The sequence below is a fragment of the Crocodylus siamensis genome, chromosome 4, assembly GCF_052110815.1.
Source record: "Crocodylus siamensis isolate JL-2025a chromosome 4, ASM5211081v1, whole genome shotgun sequence".
NCBI classification, from domain to species: Eukaryota; Metazoa; Chordata; order Crocodylia; family Crocodylidae; genus Crocodylus; species Crocodylus siamensis.
Window position 1 is genome coordinate 92,449,435 of NC_143398.1, and position 23,156 is coordinate 92,472,590.

Here is a 23,156-nt window from a genome sequence, read left to right on the forward strand (position 1 = left end):
TTCAAATGCATGTCTGTCCATACCATAATTCTGGGTTGTCCTGAGTAGAAATAGCAAATGGTGGTGTGATTTCAATGCATATAGGTTTAGACAGAGGTAAGAAAAACTGTGTTCCTGTAAATTCTGGTGGAACTGAGTCTTAATACTGATCCTGGCATCCTTTTTCCCCACTTACTGCCGGACTCCTGTTTCCTATTTCCCTTTAACAGGCTCTTTATTTGCAAATGACTCACTGCTGTATTTCACCCTCTCAGACTTCTGGGCTCAAGTCCCAGAGGTCCTCACTTAATCAATCTTTAAACATACTTTAACAGAGTGTGCTATCTAGCCTCTCTGTTTGTTGAGAACATATGCATGACTCCTTTCATGAGTGTGTTCTCCCACCACTACCACCCACTTCCATCTGATTCTCCCCTTTTGTTTAGAATGTTCTCAATAGGCAGGACAAAGAATGAGTCAGCTGAACACTTTTAGAGGAATTTTAAAGGGATGTCATTAGTCTAAAAATCATAATTGCAAATGTTGTGAACTTCAGTAAATCAGTAAAGTGAATACATTTTTAAAAATTGGTTTACTTTTTGCATTCTCTGCTTGAGGGAAAAGAACTGAGGTGTTTCACATTTTTACGTAATTTTTCTCTTTTGTGTATGCTACCCTGCTACTGTGTGAAAGACCAGCAGATGTGTGTACATACAAAATAGTGGAGTAAAAGCCTGCTATGCCTGTATGTCTGTAAGTAGCGCTGGCTAAGCTGTGCCTTTTCTCTTGCTGCCTCTTTCTGTTCACAAGTTTATTTTTGTTTCTGTCCACAAATTGATCTGTCTAACTGAAGAAGAGAAAAATCCACTATAAGCACTATCCCAATCCCTGCTTCCAGACATGCCTGCCATGCCATCCGGTTTTACAGCAGGAGTGTTTGGGGATTACTTTAGTGCTTGTTGCTTTTTCAGTTCCTTGTCTTTTCTGCTTTTGTGAAAATGGTGAAGTAAAAACTCTCTGTAGTTTGTCCTACTTACTATACAAAAGGGCTTGGAGGGTGAGAGGTTTCTCTAGCACTTAGTACTCAAGCTTCTCTTGGGGGGATCGCAGCACTTTTCTGCTAGTCCCAGCACCTATGGAAAACACTGCTCCACAGGGTTGGGAAAAGTACCTCCAGCCTTTCCTTCCTTCCTGTTTTTTAGCTGCTGTTTGTTCTTGCAGATGGGAATGGTTCTGTGTTTGCTGGTACCAACACTGAATGATTGCAGAGGGTTGCCATCTCCTGTCATGCTGTTCCAAGTTTTCCCTGAGTCTTGGGAGAGTGTGTGTTTGTGTTGCATGTATCTTCCCATACCTTTCACTCTGGATTGCCTTCTGTCTTCTACCCAAGCCCTGCCATTGTGTTTTCTTTTATTGTCTTCTCTTCTGTGCCTGATGGTGGGGCAGGGCATGGGACACCTGTTAGATCCTGGACTGATGTAACATTTACAGCGCTGCAAATGGCTTTGTTTTGTTTTGTAGCTATACAAGTGTTGAAGGAACAGACATTTACACCTCCATTAGTGCTACAAAAATGGTGCCAGTACTAGGGAAATGTTCCTGTTCAAAACACTTATGTTTTGTGGCACCACATGTAACATCTATACAATTACATGTAGTGCTATAGGGTGAGGGGGGCTTGGACAGTGCTCCTGTCTCTCCCTCTCCCCTCCAATGGGGGGGAGAGAGCTGGGGGGGTCCATGAGAGCCTGCTGTGACGAGCCGGTGCCTGCTGCTGCTCTGTGACCAAACCAGTTGTAGCTCTTCTCACTGCCCTCCCAGGCTGGGCAGTGTGGTAGATAGCCTGCTGTTGTTCTAGGACTCCTGACATAGCTTAGACAGGCACCCCTGGGAGCAGATGGAGCAATGAAGCAGTTATTTTTTTAAAACTGCAAATAAGCATTTAGTGTCAATTTAGGTGCCATGGGGCAGTGCAGAGGGTTTGGAATTGAAAGGGTCTTCCACTTATTCTGCCTAGTTTCCAGTGCTGGGATTGGCCCAAATACCAAAAAAAGCAGCTTCGCTCAAGTTGTGCTGTGAGAGTATGAGAAATGTGCAGTACTACAAAATACTTTCTTTTTCAGCATAATCCCGACTAGACGGCTAAAAAGATGCCGGAGAGTCATGCTCTCCACTAGGGAGCAATGGGGACTGTTGCATTGTTCCATCTGCTTTATGCGTGCTAGTGCTTAAGATATGATGTGCAAAACTGACCTCCAGTGAATCGGTGATATTGACTCTGCCAAATACATTAAATAACATGCTGGAAGAAGAACAAAAAATCATTTAATGAATTTCCTTGTTAAATTACTGCTATTTAATTCATTCAATAAAATTTAAATTTCAGATGGAAATAGGTTTAAATTGGCATCCTTTTCTTAAAAAAAACAAAAACAAAAAAAAACGGTTCTCTTCAGAAGTGAATAGATTGTGAAGTGTAACTTTTGTCTTATGAAGACTTCTGTTTAAAAATGTCAGGCCACATTTAAGTTGCATCTTGTAATGTGTTTGAACCAAGTATCGTCTTTGTTTCACATTTTAGAGTAAATTTTTGGCTCTAAACTTAAATCATGATCTGTTAATACAGAGTCAATGAAGCCAACTTAGAATCCGCCCATAATTAAAAATAAAAATAAAGGAGACCTGAACTGGCCAAGAATCTCTAGTGATCATTTTCTGATGAAATTATTAATACAAAAATGTAGATTTCTTCACCTAACTTAAGGATTTTTTAAGCATTTTTATATGAACTGTGTTCTAGGAGTTGATAAAATACTAAAATTACTTTTTTAGAGTTTTAAAAACCCTAAAATATAATTTCCTTTATTTTAGATTTCCTTTGTGTTGATTGAACTCCAATAAAAATACTTTAAAACAAAAAAAAAGAAAGAAAAGAAAAGGCCAGAGTATCACTTACCTGTAAGCTAAACTATCCACATTTTCTTGCATTTTTTGCAAATTTGTGTGTGTTAGATTATAACAGTATGTGCAGGAATTAATTTCTATGCATTTTTCCTCTTTTTTCTTTTTCTTTTAATAATGAAAAAATCCTTTTCTTTTTTCTTTCTTTTTTTTTTTTTTTTTTTTTTACAGGCTTGCTTAAGCCAGACTTCTCATCGATAGAATGAAAAAGTTTAAGAGGAGACTTTCCCTAACGCTGCGTGGAAGCCAGACCATTGATGAATCTCTGTCTGAGCTGGCTGAACAAATGACAATTGAAGAGAACAGTAGCAAAGATAATGGTAAATATATTTGCCTCCTTCTCTTTAAACTGAGGGCAACTCCTAGTTGAGCATTTCTTTTTCTAAGAACATTCCATTGTTTACAATATTTTAGCAATTTCCTGGGATTTCCTTTCTCATTTGAGTAATACAAAATTGTTTTCTTGAAATAGCACCTTGAATAATTCAGTTGAAGATTAAATTTGGACAGCAAATATATTATCACATAAATATATTTTAATGTGCTGGTTGAAACTGCTGTAAGGTGGATACATACATGGTTGGATCTTGAGAGTCAAAGAGTAGTTATCAATGGCTCGATGTCTAAATGAGAGGTGGTATCATGAGGGCTTCCTAGGTGTCTGTCGTTGGTGTGATAAGTGTTCAGTACCTTTATAAAGAACTCAGAAACTCAGACTTAGCACACATGTGGCATACTTGCACCTGACACCGGGGTGGGTGGAGTTGCAGATACTTGGGAGGATAGGTTTAGTATTTCTGATGGTTTGGAATATTTTTGGACCTTTTTTCAGTGTATCAAAATTCACTAAGGGTAAGTGCATTGTCCTGTGCTTGGAAGGGAACAGTGAGATACACCAGTGTAAATTAGGGAATGACTGACTAGGCTGCAGTACTGCCGAAAAAGAAATGGTATGTGCAGTGGATCACAAGCTGAGTATGAATCAACAATGTGCCATTGTTGCAAAAAAAACAAATAGCAGGCTAAACTGTGTTTTCATCTACAAGCCAAGAGACACAATTATTCTACTCTGTTCAGCACTAAGAAGGCCCCACTTGGAGTAGTGTCTAGTTTTGGGTACCACACTTCAAGAAAGGTGTGGATAATTTGGGAAGAGCCCAAAGAAGAGCAGCAAGCGTTATTAGAAAGCTGGGAAATATGACCTCTAAGGAAAGGCAGGAGAGTATATGACTGGGAGAGGATTTACTGTTTTCAAATACGTGAAGGGTAGTTATAAAAAAGGTGTTGATAAACTCTTCTCTGGTTGTAGCAGATAGGATGAGAAGCAACAATCTTAAATTATAGTAAAGGAAACTTAGACTGGATATTAGGATGAACTTTTCTAGCTATTGGGGTAGCTGAGCACTGAAATAGATTACCCAGAGAGGTTGTGGAGTCTCCATCATGGAAAGATTTTCCAAGTTAGGCACTTGCCTAGAATGGTTTAGATATAGATGATCCTGTTTTAAGCAGGGGTTAAGCTAGATAATCTCCTGAGGTCTCTGCCAGCCCCATTTTTCTTTTATTCTACAAATGTCTTAAATAACAAGTATTGGTGATTTTTTTTTTAATCTCACCCTTTAAAATATCATTGGTTTGACCTGCTTTAAATCTCTTCAGTTTTCAAGAATTTATTATTTGGTGTTATACAGATAACAGGAATTCTAGTACTATAATTAAAATTGCTGCTTCTCGTATGTAGTTTTCAGAGAGAAGTAATCAAGGTTTCCTGTAATCTGTTCATCTCTGAATGATGCATTCTGGGACATCTCAGGCATCTGGAGTCAGCCACATAGGGCTGCAATAACTGAGCAGATATATGCGCACACTTATGCATGGAGAAATCTTTGATCTCGTGCATCTTGGCTATTGCAGCAACTTAAGAGATTCTTCCCTTTGCTGCTTTTATGGTTTATCCTTCCCCTCCCCACTGCATATTTCTAGTTCTTACCTCCACTATTGACAGTTATAGTTTTCTGAAGTAGCAACAGAACTGCTACAGGTCTGATTCTTGTCAGTTTTACAGCTACTTATGTGCCTGAGTAATGGCACTTAACTCACAAATCTGGACAGCAGTAGAAATGTTGGAATGTGCTCTACAGACGTTTAAGCTCTGTCCATTTGATACTGCTTATCAGATTTGTGAAAGGCGACCTCGCTTTCAGAAAAATTATACCATTTGTCTCCAACTCTTCTTTAAAACCCCACCCCAACTTTATTAGCCACTGTTCTGCTGTTCGAAGAGATCAAACACCACAGTTTAGGAGATTCTTATTTAACAGGTTACAAGTTTTTTGTTTTGTTTAGGGGGTTTTTTTACCTTTGTCTATACAGCAGATTTTTGCTATCAGTTATCTTAGTGTGAACCTTTAAATTTTTCCTAATCCTTATATAGTGTATTTTGGGCTATTCCACATGCCTATCTCACACTGTGTCACCTGCAGTTGCCTCTGCTAATGGTTAATTTTTCAGAGTTTTTCATATTGGGGAATGGAAACTGAAATGACTTGGATGGAACCTAGAGCAGGAAAGGTGTGGGGGAGGGTTTCAGAAGTAGCATGTACAACCTGCAGAAACCTGAGCTGTCAATCCAGTAATCGGAGATGGTCATCACAATGTAGGTCCTATTCTATGATCATGGAGATCATAGAATTCTAAAACAAGTAGGAGTGGAAGAGACCTCCAGAGGTCATTTAATTCACCCCCACTACTTGACAGCATTATCTCTATCCAAACCATCCCACAAGCACTTGTTTAACTTAATCCTAAAGCTATGCATTCAACCCTGTCACACATCTACAAGGCATGTTGCCCAGAGACACCAAAAGTACCCTAATGTGCCACAGGTTAAAACAGGGGAACACTGGCAGTCAGTGTCCTGCTGCTGGAAGGTTGTTAAAATGCACCAGAGAGATCCAAGGAAGAGGAGGACAGCACATGCATACATGCATGGTTCATGAGACTCTGACCATGAAGTGTAATAGAGTAAAATTCCTTTATGGTCCTTGACGCTCAGCAGAGTGGCAAGCCTTTCTAACTGGGAACCTTTCCTGGTTTTAGTCCAAGGAACAGCATTGTCAAAAAACCCAGCTTTGCCTGTAGCCAACAACCAGTGCTTTTGAGGAAAGCCAAAAAATCCTGACACTTATAGTCAGATAAGGGGAAAAAAAATTTCTGGGCCCTGTGTGGCAACCAGCAAAGGCCAAAAGAATAGCAAAACTAAACACCCTGTATTCTGCTGCGCAACCTGGGGACAGCAAGCATATAACTCCATACATCAGACCCTTTTACTGAACAACCATGACTCCCCTTTCAGTATCCTCTCTACTTAAATTGTCTTTCAAAATTAGAGTCAGTTGTGGAGCTCTGTAGAGATTGCTGGGTAAAAAAGGGAAAAAAATAGAGGGGGTACTTGAAGATCTCCAGGTAAGCCAACTGGGAGGTATAAAAAGAAGAGGAGAAATAAAAGTGTGCAAATATTGTGTGGAATGGGGGCTGAGGGAAAAATGTTAAAAGACTGGTGAAGCTAATAACATATTGCAAGTAAAAGTGGAGGGAAAGATTTGAAATTTGGGACATGGAAGACGATAGTTGTTCATGAAGAGGGAAGAAAACTGGAATAGTGTCACTGATCAGATTGGTAGCACCTGCAAATATGCTGGAATACCCCCATATAATTTGTTGTATAGTATTTTGATAATCAGATGCCAAAAAGATAATTTACATATGCCCTGAAAACAAGTGTTCCCTCTTTTCAGGGAGCGAACAAGTCACATTCATGTAAGGTGACCTTTAATTCATAGATTGTAATGCCAGAAGGGATCTCAGAAGGTTATTGGGTCCAGCCCCCTGCACCAAGCAGGAAAGACAACTGGGGTCAGGTGACCCCAGCAAAGTGACTGTCTAGTTTCCTCTTGAAGGTTTCCAGGGTAGGTGATTGTACCATCTCTGGAGGGAGCTTATTCCACAATCTGGACATCCTGACTGTGAAAATGTTTTTCCTAATGTTGAGCTTAATTCGGGCTTCCAGGAGTTTGCCCATTACTCCTAGATTTCCCCTCTGGTGCCCTGGTGAACAGTTGCTCACCAAACCCTTGATGTACTCCCCTAGCGTAGCAGTAAACTGCTACCAGGTCCCCTATCAGCCTTCTTTTCCTCAGGCTGAAGACTCCCAGGTCCCTCAGCCTTTCCTCTTATGGCTTGCCGTGTAAGGCTCTGGTCATATGGATGGCTCTTCTTTGGACTCTCTCAAGCTTGTCAATGAATGTAATCCAGCTGAATAGTAAGAGGGAAAACAAAATGATGGGTGGTTTCCTAACCAGAATTAGACTACTGCAGTTGGAGAACTCCTGGGCTAGCTATCTCGAAAGGTAAATTTAATGATAGTAATTCTCAGGTCCTTTGACCTAATTACTGTAATTACAGACTTACAACAAAGTATTTTTAGTTTGACTTTTAGGAATTAAGTTTGCTAATGTGATACCGCTCAAGTCCTCATTTGGTAATTTGACTTTCTAGACTTAAATGGAATGCTAATAACTTTCTAACATTACATGCCTAATGTTTCTGACAAAGCTACTCTTATAGCTAATTGTTGTATCCAAGATGGCTATAGTTTATAATTTTGTCGGAGTTGGGGAAAGGTCTGTGACAGTGCTAGATTCATGTTGGCTACTAAATAAATTCAGGAAGATGAAGGTACACTATGTGCAACCAAAGATTAAATAGAAGCACTAAATACTATTTTTTCCTCTGAAACTTGATGTCAGATATATTGGGAGAGAAAGGGGAGCAGGAAAAAACACCTGCACTGAATGGGACAAAAATCAAATGAAGAAATCTGTAGTACACATTTCTCCATTATTCAGGGTTTACCTCCTTTTCTTCCTGGCAACACAGATGTAGAAGTTGAAGGTCCCCTCTTAGTTTAGAAGTCTGTGATGAAACAATGGTTAAAAGTAATTTTACCATCTGTGATTTCTTTTGAAGCCTGCCTATAGTTCACAGACATAGACTTTACTATGGCTGTTCTTGCCTTTGTCCTGTTGAGGCCTGACTACTGTACTGTGTTTCTAATAAGTTTCCCTTGAAAATGACCCAGAAGCTGTAAATATGTAACACAGCTACTCACTTACACTTTAGAAGCAAAGCTAAGGAGCTGGTTATATATCTCCTGTATGGCAAAGGATGCATTTCAAGGTCTTGGTATATCAATGACTTCTTAAGATAGGTGTAATTCATTGCCTCATGCTCTTGTTCCTGTCTGGTATGTATGTATATTTCTCCTGGGAGAATGCTTGCCTGCTGCTTGATGATTCCTGGGGACCAGAAGCTGAGCAGTCTCTGGAAAAAATGGGAGCCTTCCCAGCCAGTCACCCTGATCATCATGGGGTCTTTGGGAATCCCTCCCATAGTCTGGAAGGGGAGAGGAGGAGCAGCTGCTGACTGCCCCCTGTCTGTTCCTCTCAATAGGGTCCATGGTGAGAGGGGTTTCCAGCGCTGCTCAGTCTGTTTGGCTCCTGGACGCTGACTGGAGTGAGCAGTGCCACAAGCCCTCTGGCCAGTCCTCACATTGGTGTCCCCTGTGGGAGGAGCTGATGGGGAGCAGCAGTTTGTTGCTCCTCCCCTCCTTGTTTGTGAGGTCTCCTTTCCCAGGTTATGGTGCCTGGAAGCTGAGTGGAGTGAGCAACACTGAAAGCCTCTTATCTGCTCCTCACACCAGAATCCCAGGTGGGAGGGCCAGGCAGGCAGCTTTGTCTTGTTGCTTCATTCCCCCTAAGAACAGGAGGACTAGAATAGCTGCTGCTCCCCATCCTGTCCCCAGATAAGCACAAAAGGCACAAGGAGCAAGAGAGAGGAGGGGGCGTTTGCAGGCTGAATGCCTCCACTGCTCCCTCTTCTGGAATCACTTCTAGTGGAGGAAATTTTCCACCACTAGAAATGAATGGTTATACATGGCCAGAGAGGCCCATCGTAGAATATCTAGTAGCTCAATGCATAGAGTACTCCTTAAATCAGACCAGGAACTTTAACCTGGGTCCCCTATATCTTACTCCCTGAATTTTCTTAATTTATTTACAGAAAATTTAATTCTGTACTAGCGATCTTTTTGACACAGGTATTTTCTCAGAAAGAGTCCAACCTGAGTCATGTGACAGTAATAATCTGTAGATTTTTAGATAATGTTTTTAGCCTTTGCAGTACTACCATGTATACATCATAAAACTTAAGGCCCAAATGGATAACAGGCATTTTGGAAACAATCTGCTTCCCTTGTAGTCTCATTTAAGTCCATAGGAAAAAAAGTAAAATCTCATCTTTTATAAGAAAAAAATCTGACTCTTTGCAAGCATCATTTTAAAATTTGGACAGTGAAATCTGAAATCCATCTATGTTTCTTGTCATACAGATAAGCCATCTGTAGGAGGTACATTTTTTTTTTTTGTAAACTCGGTAAGTTTGTAATACTAAAAATCCATACAGTGTACTTTAAAGTGCATTTAAATTTATAATGGAAACATTAATATATTTTCTTCTTCGTCTGATCCACCAACTGTGTTGAGGTGTGAGAGGGTATCAGTTTTCTAAGGCCTTGCATAGAAATGCCAAGTGCTTCCGCAGTGTCTCTGGCAGGCTGATCAGGAGAGTCCAGTGAGCTCCAATCCAAGAGAATAAATCAATTTGGTAGTTGCTAAAGCAGAGGTACAAGGGGCAGAAACAGGTGTACAGAGAATTAATCTAGAAGCTACCAAAACATGAGAGTGAGCACACGGTTTGCTGTCTTTTTAATAATCTGTGAACGACCAAAGAGTCTCGGTCACACTCAGGTTAGGGGAGGGCATAGTGTGCAAGGGATAAGGTAGCAGATGCTTGTACTTGGTTATGTGCTCTCTATGACCTTTCAAACTGAAAAACACAACCAGGTAGAAAATAATATATGGATGCTGTTGATGCCAAGCTAAACCTTAGCTATACCTTCTGCATAGTGCCCAGGTTGGTGCAATAGGAAGGATGTTGTGGTTTCAGCAGTGCCAGCTGGTGGGGAAGTCCCTATTAATTTTAGGGCAGTGGTTCTCACCCTTGCTAAACTGATAAGGGCAGGCTATCCATGCCTGGCCACTCCCTTGCCTCCATTGTCTGGCCCTTTTGTAAGGAGGTAAGCACTGTAATAAATGAACTAGGTTTTCAAATGAAATGATGCTCAATTCACAAAAGTTATGGAGGGATACCCAAGTCTAAAAAAGTTGAGAATCACTGTTTTACACTCTGGCTTTCATGGAGAGGAGCTAAATGGCTTTTTTAAGCAGCCTTGGGAGGAGGTGCAGTCAGTCAGTCCGTCAGTCTACCTTAGGATGTTGGAGGAGCTGACCAAATACTATCTTCTTTGTGAGACCTGCTACAAATTCTAATTAAAGCTTGATAGAAACCAGCTACAAAAATGTCCTACATCTTTCAAGCAGCATCTTTGCAGCTGTTTTGCCACTTTAATTATGTGATAATTGCTTAGTCCATGTAGCATGTCTAAATTTATTGTGTATTTAGTCAGTTAATTGCATTATAAAGGTAACCAGTGTCAGGCGCCTTTAGATGAATTCTTCTGTTGCAAAGAACTCAGAAAAAATGTAAGAGGTCAGGGTGTTTTTGGATTCCTGTGGGTTTTTATTTGAAAACCCTGGGTGTATCAATCTTATGGCATAAAATTGCATGACACCCTGTGGCAATCTTAAAGGATCTTATGGTACTGCAGAGCAGTGGAAACCTAGTGAATCAGTGTTTTAGGGCCATGTATTTCATTTCTAAACAAAGTATTTTTTTATGGAGAATTCAAGATAATAAGAAGTGTTGGAGAGCATTAGACTTAGCCTGTGTAGATCAGTGCGATCAACCCCCCCCCAGTCGCTGACTCGAAAGGCACCAGTCCCCCATGGCTGCTTTAATTTTCCTGTTCTGGGGGAGATTGGAGCATCAGGAGGGAGCTCCCTGCCCACTTCTCTAGAGTCTAGAATTTGGTGTTCTGTTGGTAACAATTAAGACCAATGAAAATAAAGGAATGAGAGAACCTCAGGGAGATGATCCAAGCCAAACCAGAGTGGTAGCTGTTCTCTGTCTGCCTGTGATCTTAAAGCTGCCATTCTGGTTTAACCTGGATCATCTCCTTGAGGTGTTCTTATTACTCTGTTTTCATTAGTCTTAATTGTTACATCATACTTAATTATTACATGCATGAGAATTCAAGTTGAATTCAAAATGACGCTGGGGACTTGGTCTGAGAAGAAGGTAGGGCAGGGGTGGGCAATTATTTCCGCTGGAGGGCTATTTAATGAGTTTTGGTGAGCTGTTGAGGGCTGCAAGGGTAGCTCTGCCCTTTGACAGGTGCCCGCCCCCTGGTTGGAAGTGCCATCCCTACCCCTGAACATTGCCACCAGAAGTCCCTCCCCTTGCCCCTGGAAGTACTCCTTTTGGGAGGGGAGGGTTGCCATCTTGGAACCAGAAAAAAAACAACAGATTGTATACTAAAAATCAAACATCTACGATAACAGATTTTAATTTCATTTCAAAAATTTTTTTGCCCTGATTTGTATGTGCATAGTGTACATAAAGGTGATTGCATAAGTAGCTTGAAATAAAGTCTTACTCTTGTATATTGTGAGAGGGTGTGGAGGGATGGTGGGGTATGGATGGGTGAGTATGGGGTTTATGGGGGGCTGTGGGAGTGTGGGAGAGGGTGTGGATGTGTGGGGGTTGTGGGAGGGTATGGGTGGCTGGGTAGGTATGTAGTTTGGGGAGTTGTGGGTGCGTATGTGGAGTTTGTGGAGTGGTGTGGCTGGGGGTGTGTGGGTGCCATGTGTATGATGGGGTGTGGGTGTATGGGGCCACCCTTACAAGCATGCCCCCCATTGCACACAGCCCCTGATGCCAGTGGCAGCAGCAGGCGGCAGGTCCTCAGGACACTCGCAGCCCATGGCAGGTGAACCCCCCGGTAGCATATGGTTCTGGCAAGCCCCAGGACTGCACATGTTTGAGCTGCTGGCTCCATCGCATGGCGCTCACATGCTGTTCCTGGGTTCTCTGCTTGTGCCCCACTCCACTATGGGGGTACTCTGCACAATGAAGCTGACAGTGCAGATCATGGGGCTCAGCCAGAGTGGCAGGGAGAAGGTTGGAGTCAACTTGGCTCCATAGCATAGAGCTCGTAGCCATTCCCCATGACCTACATGTGGCAGCGTGCTGGCCCAGGCCCCTGACTCGATTGTGTGGGGCTCCCCCAAGAGGCACATGGCTCTGGGGGAGAAGCCAGGAACTGCATACGAGCCCTGGGGAGCCCAGTGCAATGAGGCCAGGTGGACACTGCCCCTGCTTGCTCGGGCTCCACGCTCCTGACTCCTCATCCTGGGCCCCTGCTGGCCCCAACCCCAGGGCACTGGTGTGGGCCCTGTGCTCCCTCCCGCCACTGCTTCTCTCCCACCCGCCCACTTGTTGCTGCTTCCCCTACTTGCCCACCTCTGCTGCCCCACCCACTACCACTGCTTCCTACCTGCCTGCCACTGACACCCGTACCTGCCTGCTTGTGGCTGCCACTTCTCCTGCGCCCACCAGTGCTGTCCTTCCCCCAGCCACCACTGCCACTTCCCTGCTTGTGAGGCCAGGGTTACGACCATCCTGCGGGTGAGAGTCTAGCACAGTGTGTGCTGCCCCCTCAGGGGTGAGTGGGGCTCAACTACCATGCAAGCACAGTAGGGGCAGCCCAGGGCTGGGCTGGATACAATGAATTGATAAGCCCCTGCCTGTGGGCCAGATGAGATTGCTGGGGGGGCTGTATTCTGTCTGTCCTTGCAGTAGGGGGATTGCAGTGCTGCTCCCTCTGCTCAGCTCCCAGTGGAAGGAGCAAAGGGGCAAAGCCTTCTAGCTGCCTCAAACTGGGGGTTTGGTGTGTGAAGAGCCAGCAGGAGCAGCTGGTGGCTGCTCCTTCACTCTTCTCTCAGTCTACAGAAGGGGAGAGAGCAGCTGCCTCCCCACACCTTTTCCAGACTAGGGTCACCCTAGTCTCTGCAAGGCACAGGGGCATTTTCTTATGGCTCTGCTACTTCTGGTCCTTGGCAGGAGTTAAAGCTATGGAAAATTGTACAAATGTTCATCATCCCAGGAGAATCTCTCGTGGGAATGACTGATGCCTGGTTGGAGTTGAGTTATTTTTTTTCTCCCAGAAACTGCCATTTTTGCTCTGTGCGAAGAAGCAAAATATCTGTTTGCTTGTGGTTTCTGTTGGGACCCCAGCAATTCTCTGTAGAAGCAGAATGTTTGCATGTGGTCTTGGCGTGAATCTACCTTTTTTCAGTACTCCTTTATAAAATGTTGCTGGTAATATGAGTCCTAATAAATAGGTCCTTTACATATTCTAGAAAGTTCTCTTTCTGTATTGTTTTATTTAAGGTGGTTCATTATGTTTTTTGTTTTAAATACTATTTGAAACACATCTCATATGTCTGTCTGTGGACCCAGCGTGGTTATACCATTGGTTAGGGAAGCCAACTAATAGTTGTTGAAGCAAGAGAACTAAAATGTATGTCAGTTAACTAGGCAAGATTATAACGCTGGCTCGGTGATAATTAACCTTTTTAGACTCAAAGCCCCCTACATAACAATTTTGAAGTTCAGTGAACCCTTTTTCAAAAACAGAGCAATTCTTCGGTTGCAAAGGACTCAGACTGCAACAGGTCAGAGTATTTTTGACACTATGGGTTCTCATTTGAAATCTCTGGGCTTATCCTGTGAATTATGTGTAGGCATTTGGATACCTGTTGGTGCTGAGATTGTGTAGCACCCCACTGTGCTCTTAAAAGACCCATAGCACCCCAGTGTGCTTTGCCACCCGGAGTGAGAACCACTGCTCTAAATAAGACGTGAATAAACACGTCATCCTTTATGAGCTCTTAAAGCTTTTAGCTTGATTACACCTTTGTGTGCAAGGCACCAATTATAAGAGGCTCCTGAGCTGATTGGGCAGTGAGTTAATAGAGTCTCCTCCCCCTGTCCTCCTCTTTCTGCCCCTCCCTCCCCCTCAAACTGCTTCAGTATAGCAAAGGAAACCATTGTTGCTTCAGAACAATGATTTTTCAGAATTCGTTTTTTCACAGATGACCCCCCCCCCGAAATTTAAATAGATATTTCTTTACCAAATAGCCTGTTAAAATGTTATATAACAGATTCCACTAACAAAGTGTAGCCCTACTCTTCCTTCAAAGTGACTCTTTAATAAGCATTTACTTTTTTTCCACAGAAACACTGACATTTGTTCTTCAGTTGCCAGTATCTTGCAGAGCCTCAGCTAAAGTCTGTTAAGTCAGTGGATGTCTTTCTGGTGACTTCTCTGGCATTTGGATCAGATTCCATGTTTTGTCTGTCGCTTTTGTTGAGGCAGATTTCTGCATCCTTCTCTTTGTCCTTTTCTCTTTTTCTCATTTTTTCATAATTTATTGGGAATTGTATTAGATTAATATGACTGCAAGAGCAGTTACATTAACTATTACAGCTGTCAAGCAACAGAAGCATGATATCTACAGGGTAAAATAAAATGCGAGAGAAAATGTGAAGTGCACAGCCTCACTAATCTGCTGTGGTCTCCTGCTGCCATTGCTGAGTCTTCCAGAGTGTCCAAGAACTAAGTAGTGACTTTCCCCTTCTCTTATGTCCCACGACTTCATTTACCCTAAGCATTTTTTTGGTAATCAATATAAAATTTGACTGTTCTGCTCTATTATAATATAATAACAATTGCCTCACCAATTTACTAAACACATGTGCACTCCTAGTTTCAACTGCGAGAGTAGCAACTGTCCTGATAAAAATATAATGCTTGTGCATGGCCAGTGTCTTTTGAAGCATCTAATGTAAATCATAGTCTGAGACAAGCTTCTAGATTACATGGGCTAATGGTGTTTTGTAGCATGGCAGATTTTTTTAAAGAAAATTTAAAAACCTAATAAAAGTATATGTATTTTTAGGTAAGAATTTGCCACCTCCCTATTTTCGGGTTTGTTTTGTTACAGTCATAATTGCCGTTATGTATGAACAGCTGAATATAGTGACAATACTATACCAAATTTTTTTCATTTGAAAGATACAGGCAGGCACAATGTATTGTTTCATAAAGTGTGAGTGTGTAATCTGTCAATAGGATTGCTTGGCTGGGGTGGTTTAGTTGAGGACAGTCCAGCCTCGAGCAGGTGGTTGAATTAGGTGACTGTTTGAAGTCCCTTCCAACCCTACTGTTCTATGATTCTAAGTTTGGTGCTCTCCGTTGAGAAATTTCTTAAATATAGACATGGAGGTAATGTTGAGATTACAGTATAGTCTTTGACTGGATAACTTTTTAAATGTAATATCATAGTTCATGTACAATATTTTGCAGTTAATATAAAATTGTAAGGCAGTGGTGTGTTAATAGACATCTAGCTACTTTGAAAGATAGAGATGCAGGTTCTGATATGGATGAGCTATATGTTTTAGTGGTCATGCAAACATACTATATAATGACACTTCTTTCTAAACAAAAATGACAAGGGTCTTCATTTGCTGTAAATAGTCAGTACAGTGTAAGTGTACAAAGTTAATTTAGTGTTCTATCAGTAGCAATTAAGACTAATAAAAATAAAGGAATGAGAGAACCTCAGGGAGATGATCCAAGCTAAATCAGAGTGGTATCTGTTATCTGTCTGTCTGCCTGTCTGTCTGTCTATGATCTTAAAGCTGCCATTCTGGTTTAACCTGGATCATCTCCTTGGTGTTATCATTCTTGTATTTTCATTAGTCTTAATTGAAGACTATGTAACAATACACTTCATTGTTACATATATATGAAATCAAGTTGAATTCAAGATGGCTTAGTTCTACACATCTGATGTACACTGGTTTCCACGCTTGAAACTCCCGCTAGGGAAGAATACCTAAGCACATGGTGTGGATATAGTAATTAAATCTGGCTGTTATATATCAGCCTTAAAACAAAATGGTGGCTCTCAACCTTTTTAGATTCAGGACACTCCTTGTTAGATGCAAGACATTTTCTGAGGGGTGCCAGTTCTTAGCTCTCGCTTGTTTTTGGACTATAATAAAATAATAGATCAATTATTCTGTTGCAAACAATTTGGAAAGACCACAACAGGTCAGAATGCTTTGGGTGCTATGGATTCTTATTTGAGATCTATGGGTTTATCTTGTGAATCATGTGTAGGTGTTTGGACACCTAAGTGCTAATATTGTGTGGTACCCCATAACTCCCTTGAAAAGATGTCACAGCATCCGTGGCTGCCACAGCACCAGGAGTTTGGTTTCAGTAGATTCCTTTATTTCTATATAATGTTTGTTTGTTTGTTTTTAATTTTTGAGAGGTAGTTGTCATTCTTCATTGAAATAATGTTTAACTTGCAGTAGAAAACTGTCACGCTAGTAATTGGAAGATTATAGTGATTCAAAGAATAAAAGAGTTGAATTTGATTAATAGTGTTAATTTAAACTTTTAAAAATGACCTGAAACATTAATGATCAAAAAATTAACAACTGATAGGCTTTTACATCAGTCTGAGAATATATTGCATCAAGAATGAGTGCAGTGACATCTTTATTTTTAGGATAGCAAAATAAAAAGGAGTTAAATAAAACGCATATTGTTGTGTAAAAAATAATCCACAGAGGCAAAGAAGTATAGCTAAGTAGTATAGCAAGAATCAATTTGCAGTTTTATGTAATGAAGGAAACCCAAATTATTTAAAAAATAAATATGATGGGCAAGAGGAGTGATTTATTCCAATCTCATACACATCAAGTTCCCACCAACAATGATTGCAATTGCATTACCTCTCTGACATCTTGTAATTTAATCTCTCAGAAAGGTTAAAAATCCTGCAAAATGAAATTCTTGAAGTGAACGTAGATATCACAACCTGAAAACAATAGGTTGTTTATAGGATTTTCTCTGGGATCCTAAGGCAGATGGAGTTGGATTTTTATCTGTAGAAATCAATCACTTTACGTTACATATTTTATTACCACAAACTAAATTAAGTAGAAGTTGGTGAACATTTTTATGAGCTATTTTCCAGCAGTAACTTGTTTGAGGGTCACTTTGGAATCTCTTCAAATGTTTAAGTATGATGGTAATTTGGGACATTGCAAGAGAGCTCAGGAATGCACAGCAAAAATTGTAGTCTGCATCCTCTCAGCCTATTGCAGCATAAGCCAAGTATAATAAAATTATTTCCGCAAGCCTGAAAAGAATCAGTATTTATGATGAAGGGAAAGAATTGCAAATTTTAAGGTATTCTCCCTTTATGCAGAAATAAATGAATGCATATTAGAGTCTTTAATGTTTAATCTAATACTTTTAATATTAAAGCATCACCAGAGATGTGCTAATATCATTAGATAATTCTTCTAGCCTTCATTCAACTAGGTGCTGGCACTTAGGGTAATGCATTGCTTCATTACTGAAGTTGAATATTATAACGGTTTAAAAAAAATTAGGGGAGTACTTGGGAAAATGCAAAAAAGTAAAAACTATGCAAGGTAATTGGTGTTTAATTGGATCTTAAATTTTGTTTGTTTACAGTACAGTATCGCAGAAATACTTGAGCTAGCTTTAAATGGACTCTCCAGTACCAGAAGCAGTCAGTCTGTGACAGCATGGACCTGCATAGGTTAATTTACTCTGCCATCTAGGGCAGTGGTTCTCATCCAGGGTGCCATGAGGCATGCGCAACTGTCTTGTCCACTTCTGTTTCTGAGATCATCATAGGGAAGCCCAAGCAGGAAGAACTAGACAGTATAAGGCAACTTTTCTGCCTGCTCCGTGCTGATTAGAAAGCCCCAGTGCAGGAGGAGGAGCTGGCTGTGCAACCCTTTCTGGGCTGGCTGTGCAGCAGGCATATGGGACATTTCCATTTGGAGGCAGCAGATCCCAGCTGAAAACAGTGGTTTTCAGCCAAAGGTGTCACAGCATTCAAATAGTTGGGAGCCCCTGGTCTAGGGTCAATCTGTAGTGTTAACATACCCATAAAGTCAAGATTGGGAGAAACATTCCTTTTATTTTTCCTGGCATTTGTGTATTAATTTTCAATTGTTGAAATTATTTTTTTTCCTGAAAATTAAAATGAAAGGAAATGTAAAATGAAGGTGAAAAGTAGGCATCTGGTATTTTGATGATAAAAAGCTTTGCAAAAATGGTTCTGTTACTAAAAGTTCTACATTCACATCTGGTTATCCCATTTAAAAAGTCAAAATAAACAGTGAAACCTGATCAGTTGAGTCCAGTATTACTAGGGGTCTACCAGAGTCAAGGTGGCTGCCAGCAGATTTAGTGGGCTGGGCAGCCATTTTTGCAAGAGAAATGCAGCTGGCCCCTTACACCTTTGGCTGAGGGGCCCCAGTGGTCCCCCACCTTTCGCCATTGTTTGGCTCTGAGGGCTGTCTGTTTTGCACTTCTCCCTGCCGATTGGTGGCGAGGGGCAGGGCCTTATGACATATAGCCATTGCAGCCAGTAATGGGTGGGAAGGTAGCAGCCATCTTGTCGTGCCAGCACCCCCCCCCCCACCCCACTCCTGCCCTGGTGGGCTGCACAGCTGGGCTGCAGCAGCCACAAGGACTGCTGGGTACTCAGGGAGCCAGCATTTTATTTTCAGTGAGGTTTTTTTGTTTTTTTCTGGGAGCCTGCCAAAAGCAGAGACCTCATACTTTTTTGCAGAGCCTGCTTGAAATTGCAATTTCTGGAAAAATTGCAAAATTGCTATTTTGGTAGTTCCATAGATATGACTACTTAAGTGGACCAGCTTCCAGTATTGCAGTTAGAGCATGAGAATGTTAGGGTAAATTCAGCCAAGGGCTTCCAACAGTGAGGCCTCCGTCTGACCTCTGCTAAAATGAACTTATGGTGCTTGTGCAGGAAGACTGACAAGTCTCTGCAGGCTCTCTGGTGAGTTTCTCCTCATGCAAATTAGGAACTGCAAGTTTCAAATAATCATAGGGAAGCTGCAGTCATCACTGTGAAGTAAATTCAAGGGAAAGAAATATTTGGTATTGTATGGCCTCTTATCAGCTTTTGGTGATTTGGGCTTTTTTAGGGGGATTGTTTTCTGTAGAAAACACTTGATTCAGCTGCTGATCCAACTTCAGAGCATATGTATCTTAATAAATGAAACTTGTGAACATTCTGACATGTTTAATATTTTGTTTTTTATTGGTGTTATAGTAGAGGAATCACAGTAATATTGCATATTTCTTCTGTTTTTAATATTGAAAAAGTAATGCATTCACAAAGTGGCAATTACCTTTCCTAGTAACAATTTTCTTTTTCTTTTTCTTTCCTCCTGCCATGTTCCTGAATTGCTCACTTGCTTGTGGGAATGAATATTTTGGCCTTTGCGAATTTTAGAGCCTATTGTGAAGAATGGCAGGCCTCCAACGTCTCACAGTATGCACTCATTTCTCCACCAATACACAGGATCTTTCAAGAAGCCCCCTTTACGGCGACCGCACAGTGTTATTGGTGGCAGTCTTGGCTCCTTCATGGCAATGCCTAGGAATGGAAGCAGATTAGGTAATTTATTATTTTGGTTATTTAACTTCATTTTCTAACAGATGCAATTGTTCTGATACTTTAGTTCTAAATTTGCTGTGGGAATGCAACACTATTGCTATGGTTGTCATAGAAACACAAGCTGAAATTGTTGAACATCTCATTTAAGCTTTTAAAGAAGGAAACTGATAAAGGACTATAGAGTGTTATTTCACGGAAATCGCCTACGCAGGCTCCTGATGACATGTATAACAGTTACAAAACACTTTTCTTTTAGTAAGTTTTAAAGTGCCTATTTGACCACAGCATTTGAGTACTGCTTGAAGATGCAGGAATTTAGGAATGGCAAAAATTCATGACTATATCTTTATTTCAAGGATTTGAACAATGGTACATTGCTAGAATTTTCATTAATCCAAGCAGAGAACTATCACTTAAATATTTTAATGACTTTTGCAGTTGCATAAAGCTAATTTATCTTTTTTTATACACTTTGCCAGTCTTGGTCCTTAGGAAATAATGATTTGCTCAAAAAGTCATAGAAAATTAGTGTTGGAAGGGACCTCAGGAGGTCATCTAGTCCAACCCCCTACTCAAAGCAGGACCATCCCCAACTAGATCCTTCCAGTCAATAGTTTGTTGAGCTGGTCTTAAAAACCTCCAAGGATGGAGATTCCACCACCTCTCTAGGTAACCCTTCCATTGCTTCACTACCCTTCTAATGAGAGCTTTTCCTAATATTCAACCTAAACTTCCCTTGCTGCAACTTGAGCCCATTGATCTTTAAGTGTTTTTTACATTGCCCACACCCACCATTCATTTTGTGTGCTGGTTAATCATGCTAATTGATATGAATCATGGTACTATTTTTAATTACTTTTCCTACCCTGTGCCCTTCCCCCAACCAAGTTCTTAGTACTAGAAAGCAGGAACAGTTGTGTGGTAAATGACATTTCATTTGATTTAGCTTTTTCCCCTTTACTTCTAAGGAAACTTCCACTCTACTGCTAAATGAAAGTGAAATTTAGGCAAATTCCTCCAAGGCTAAAGCTGTGTAACTTTTGAGGTGGTTGTTGAAGTATCTACATTCTTGTCTATTCTGTGATGTCACATATTCTCTCTCTCATAGAGGAGTGCAGGCTGTGTTGTACATGTTCTCCAGGGACTTCCACTTGACTTCACCTAAAGGTCCCAAGTACCTATTTTGTTTGTGCAGTCAAGCTTTTGCTTGAGTTGGATGAGAAGCAGCCTCAGGCACTGAATGGAAGATGCATTTTAAGTATTTAATGTTATTCAGATAATTAATTTATATGACAAGATGCAAAGAAATCAAATTGCTTTAATTCTGTGTTCTGTATTATACGTATGTTACAAATGACATAACATGATACACACATTCCACATATAGTAAAAGTTTTAACATCTATTTTTGGATGTTAAGCTTAAAATAACGATACTTGTGAAAAATCTACAATTTTACTACATGTGAATTTTGAGTAAATAATGTTCTTCAGACTTTTCGCTAACAATGTTACAGTAGGATTCAGGTGTCACATTGGTCAAGGAAATATTTGTAGTGCAAAGGTTTTTTGTGGGGGGAAGGCATATCTTATAGGAGCAACTGTAATATTGGAAGATATGGTAGACAAGCTTTTGGGCACAAAAGTACCTATCCTCAGGTCTGAAAGTGCTCTTGCCCTATATAGTTGGTCCAACAAAAAGTATCAACAACCAACCCTGTTTCTTGCACTAAAAATGTTAATTGGTTTTATAAAATGTATTTTTACCTTAAATGATCTTTACACTTATTTAGAACTGCTATTTCCTGCTTGAAAAAATGTTGTTAGTAGTGTGTAAAAGTATTATGAGTGCAAGTTAAGTCTCTGTCTCTCTCCAGGGCTTTTGGCTTTCCATTTAAAGGTGAAATTGAAAATCTGAAAGCCCTGAACTCTGTGGTGAGGCTGTTGTTTTGCAAAACATGTTGCCATACCCATTTCATATTGAGTTTTGGAGTTCCACCAGAGCAGTAAATTTTTTTTAAAATGTAAATACACGCTTTGGTGTTTTGGCTAGTGCTTTAGTAACAATTAAAAGCAGATTTTCATAAGAAGGAACTAAAAAAAAACCTTCCCTTACCAACGTTTTGCCCACCATCTTTTGACCCCCTCCAGTGACAATATATGACAGTTTTCAGTTTACCTGTATTGTGATACTACCAATGCATCTATTTTAGGATAGTTATCTTGCATTTTGTAATTAACACTTTATAGACTTTGTAACTTTGCTACTATCCTTTCATTTATGTTTTGCTACCATTCCAGCATTATTTGGATTTTTAAATTAAGTTTTCTGTCATGGCAAACAGGTGGGAAAAATTATTTGTTGAAAAATAAAATGGCGTATTGGTACATACTAGCAGGACCCAGGAGAGTATAATTGCTGCTATTCATTCTCTACTACTTCACATATCTCTACTTTTTGCTGCTGTCACATGGAGATACTTATTATTCAGTAGGGTCATATCTTCTCCATTGAGATTATCATGTCAGATATAAATTTTTCACACATTCTTACCATCTTTCTTCTGTTTTTGTCCTATTTCTATCCATTTACTTCCCTGTCCCACTAGTGGGATTGCAGAATCAAAGAGACGTCCTTGGTGCAATACTGCACCAAGTGGAAGGAGTTAAAGAAATATGTACTTTGATTATAAATAAACTATAGAATTAGGAATAATATATAAATGTACAATAAGGGTAAGTATCACTTTTCCAAGACCTGCCCTAATTGTATATTTATAATTGTATATAAGCTGCTTGCTTATGACTGAAACCATAATCAGTATTTGGTGGAGTTGCATTGAATTTTTTCCCCTAAATTCAGGCACTCATACTGCAATGTTAAGGTTGCAGACATAAGATAATTTGTATCCAAAATGTGTTCCCTTTAGAAACTTCCCTGTTGTCTCTGTAGTTTTGTAAAAACATTTTGTCTCTGAATATAAATCTGACATGTAAGTGTCATTTTATTTATCTTCATAATATTTTAAATATTGGTGGCTGTTTTTGTTTGCTTTTCAAATCACATGAGGTTTATAAATGTTGAAGAATCCTGCTGCTTCACCAGTTTCCATTCACATGAAGTGTAGTAATATTTCCACACAATGCAGTTGATTCTGAATGAGAGTGAACTTTGTTTCAGTTCAGTTTTACAATGGGATGAGTGCATTTTATCTTGGAAATTTGAATAATGGGAAGAACTGCTTACCCCTTATATTCAGTCACCATAACGCCGCAGCTTACTTTGTGGTGATAGCCATTTTAATGTCTAAATTTCAGCAACAGAGAAATAATAGATTTGGTTTACCAGCTCATCTCAAAAGAATTAAACCTGGAAACCAAGGTGACTTTTCAGCAATAGGAATGAAGAGCAGCCTGACGGATGGCGCTTCTGTAACTTACTGTTGGCTAACAATGGATATTATTTTACCTCAGTTGATAGAGCTTTTATTTTGTATATCAGAGTTTCCCAGTTTGAAATGTTTTGTTAGATAGATTCCTTGTAAATAAAATGAGGGTAGTCCCTTCTTTTAACAGTAATTCCTTGGTT

The 23,156-nt window shown here is 40.3% G+C and overlaps 1 protein-coding gene across 3 annotated transcripts in view; it reads left to right on the forward strand.

Moving 5' to 3' along the window:
- CDK17 (cyclin dependent kinase 17) overlaps nt 1-23,156 on the forward strand; it is a 153,745-nt gene that overhangs the window by 71,791 nt on the left and 58,798 nt on the right. For 2 of the 3 annotated variants that reach the window (XM_090042871.1, XM_090042869.1), the window contains 2 exons: nt 3,112-3,260; nt 19,404-19,568. In XM_090042871.1, the coding sequence (XP_089898997.1) occupies nt 3,143-3,260; nt 19,404-19,568 (283 nt within the window). In that variant the 5' untranslated portion in view covers nt 3,112-3,142. Of the gene's footprint in view, nt 1-2,850; nt 2,938-3,111; nt 3,261-19,403; nt 19,569-23,156 lie in introns of all 3 variants that reach the window. The other variant, XM_090042872.1, reaches the window with a different exon arrangement.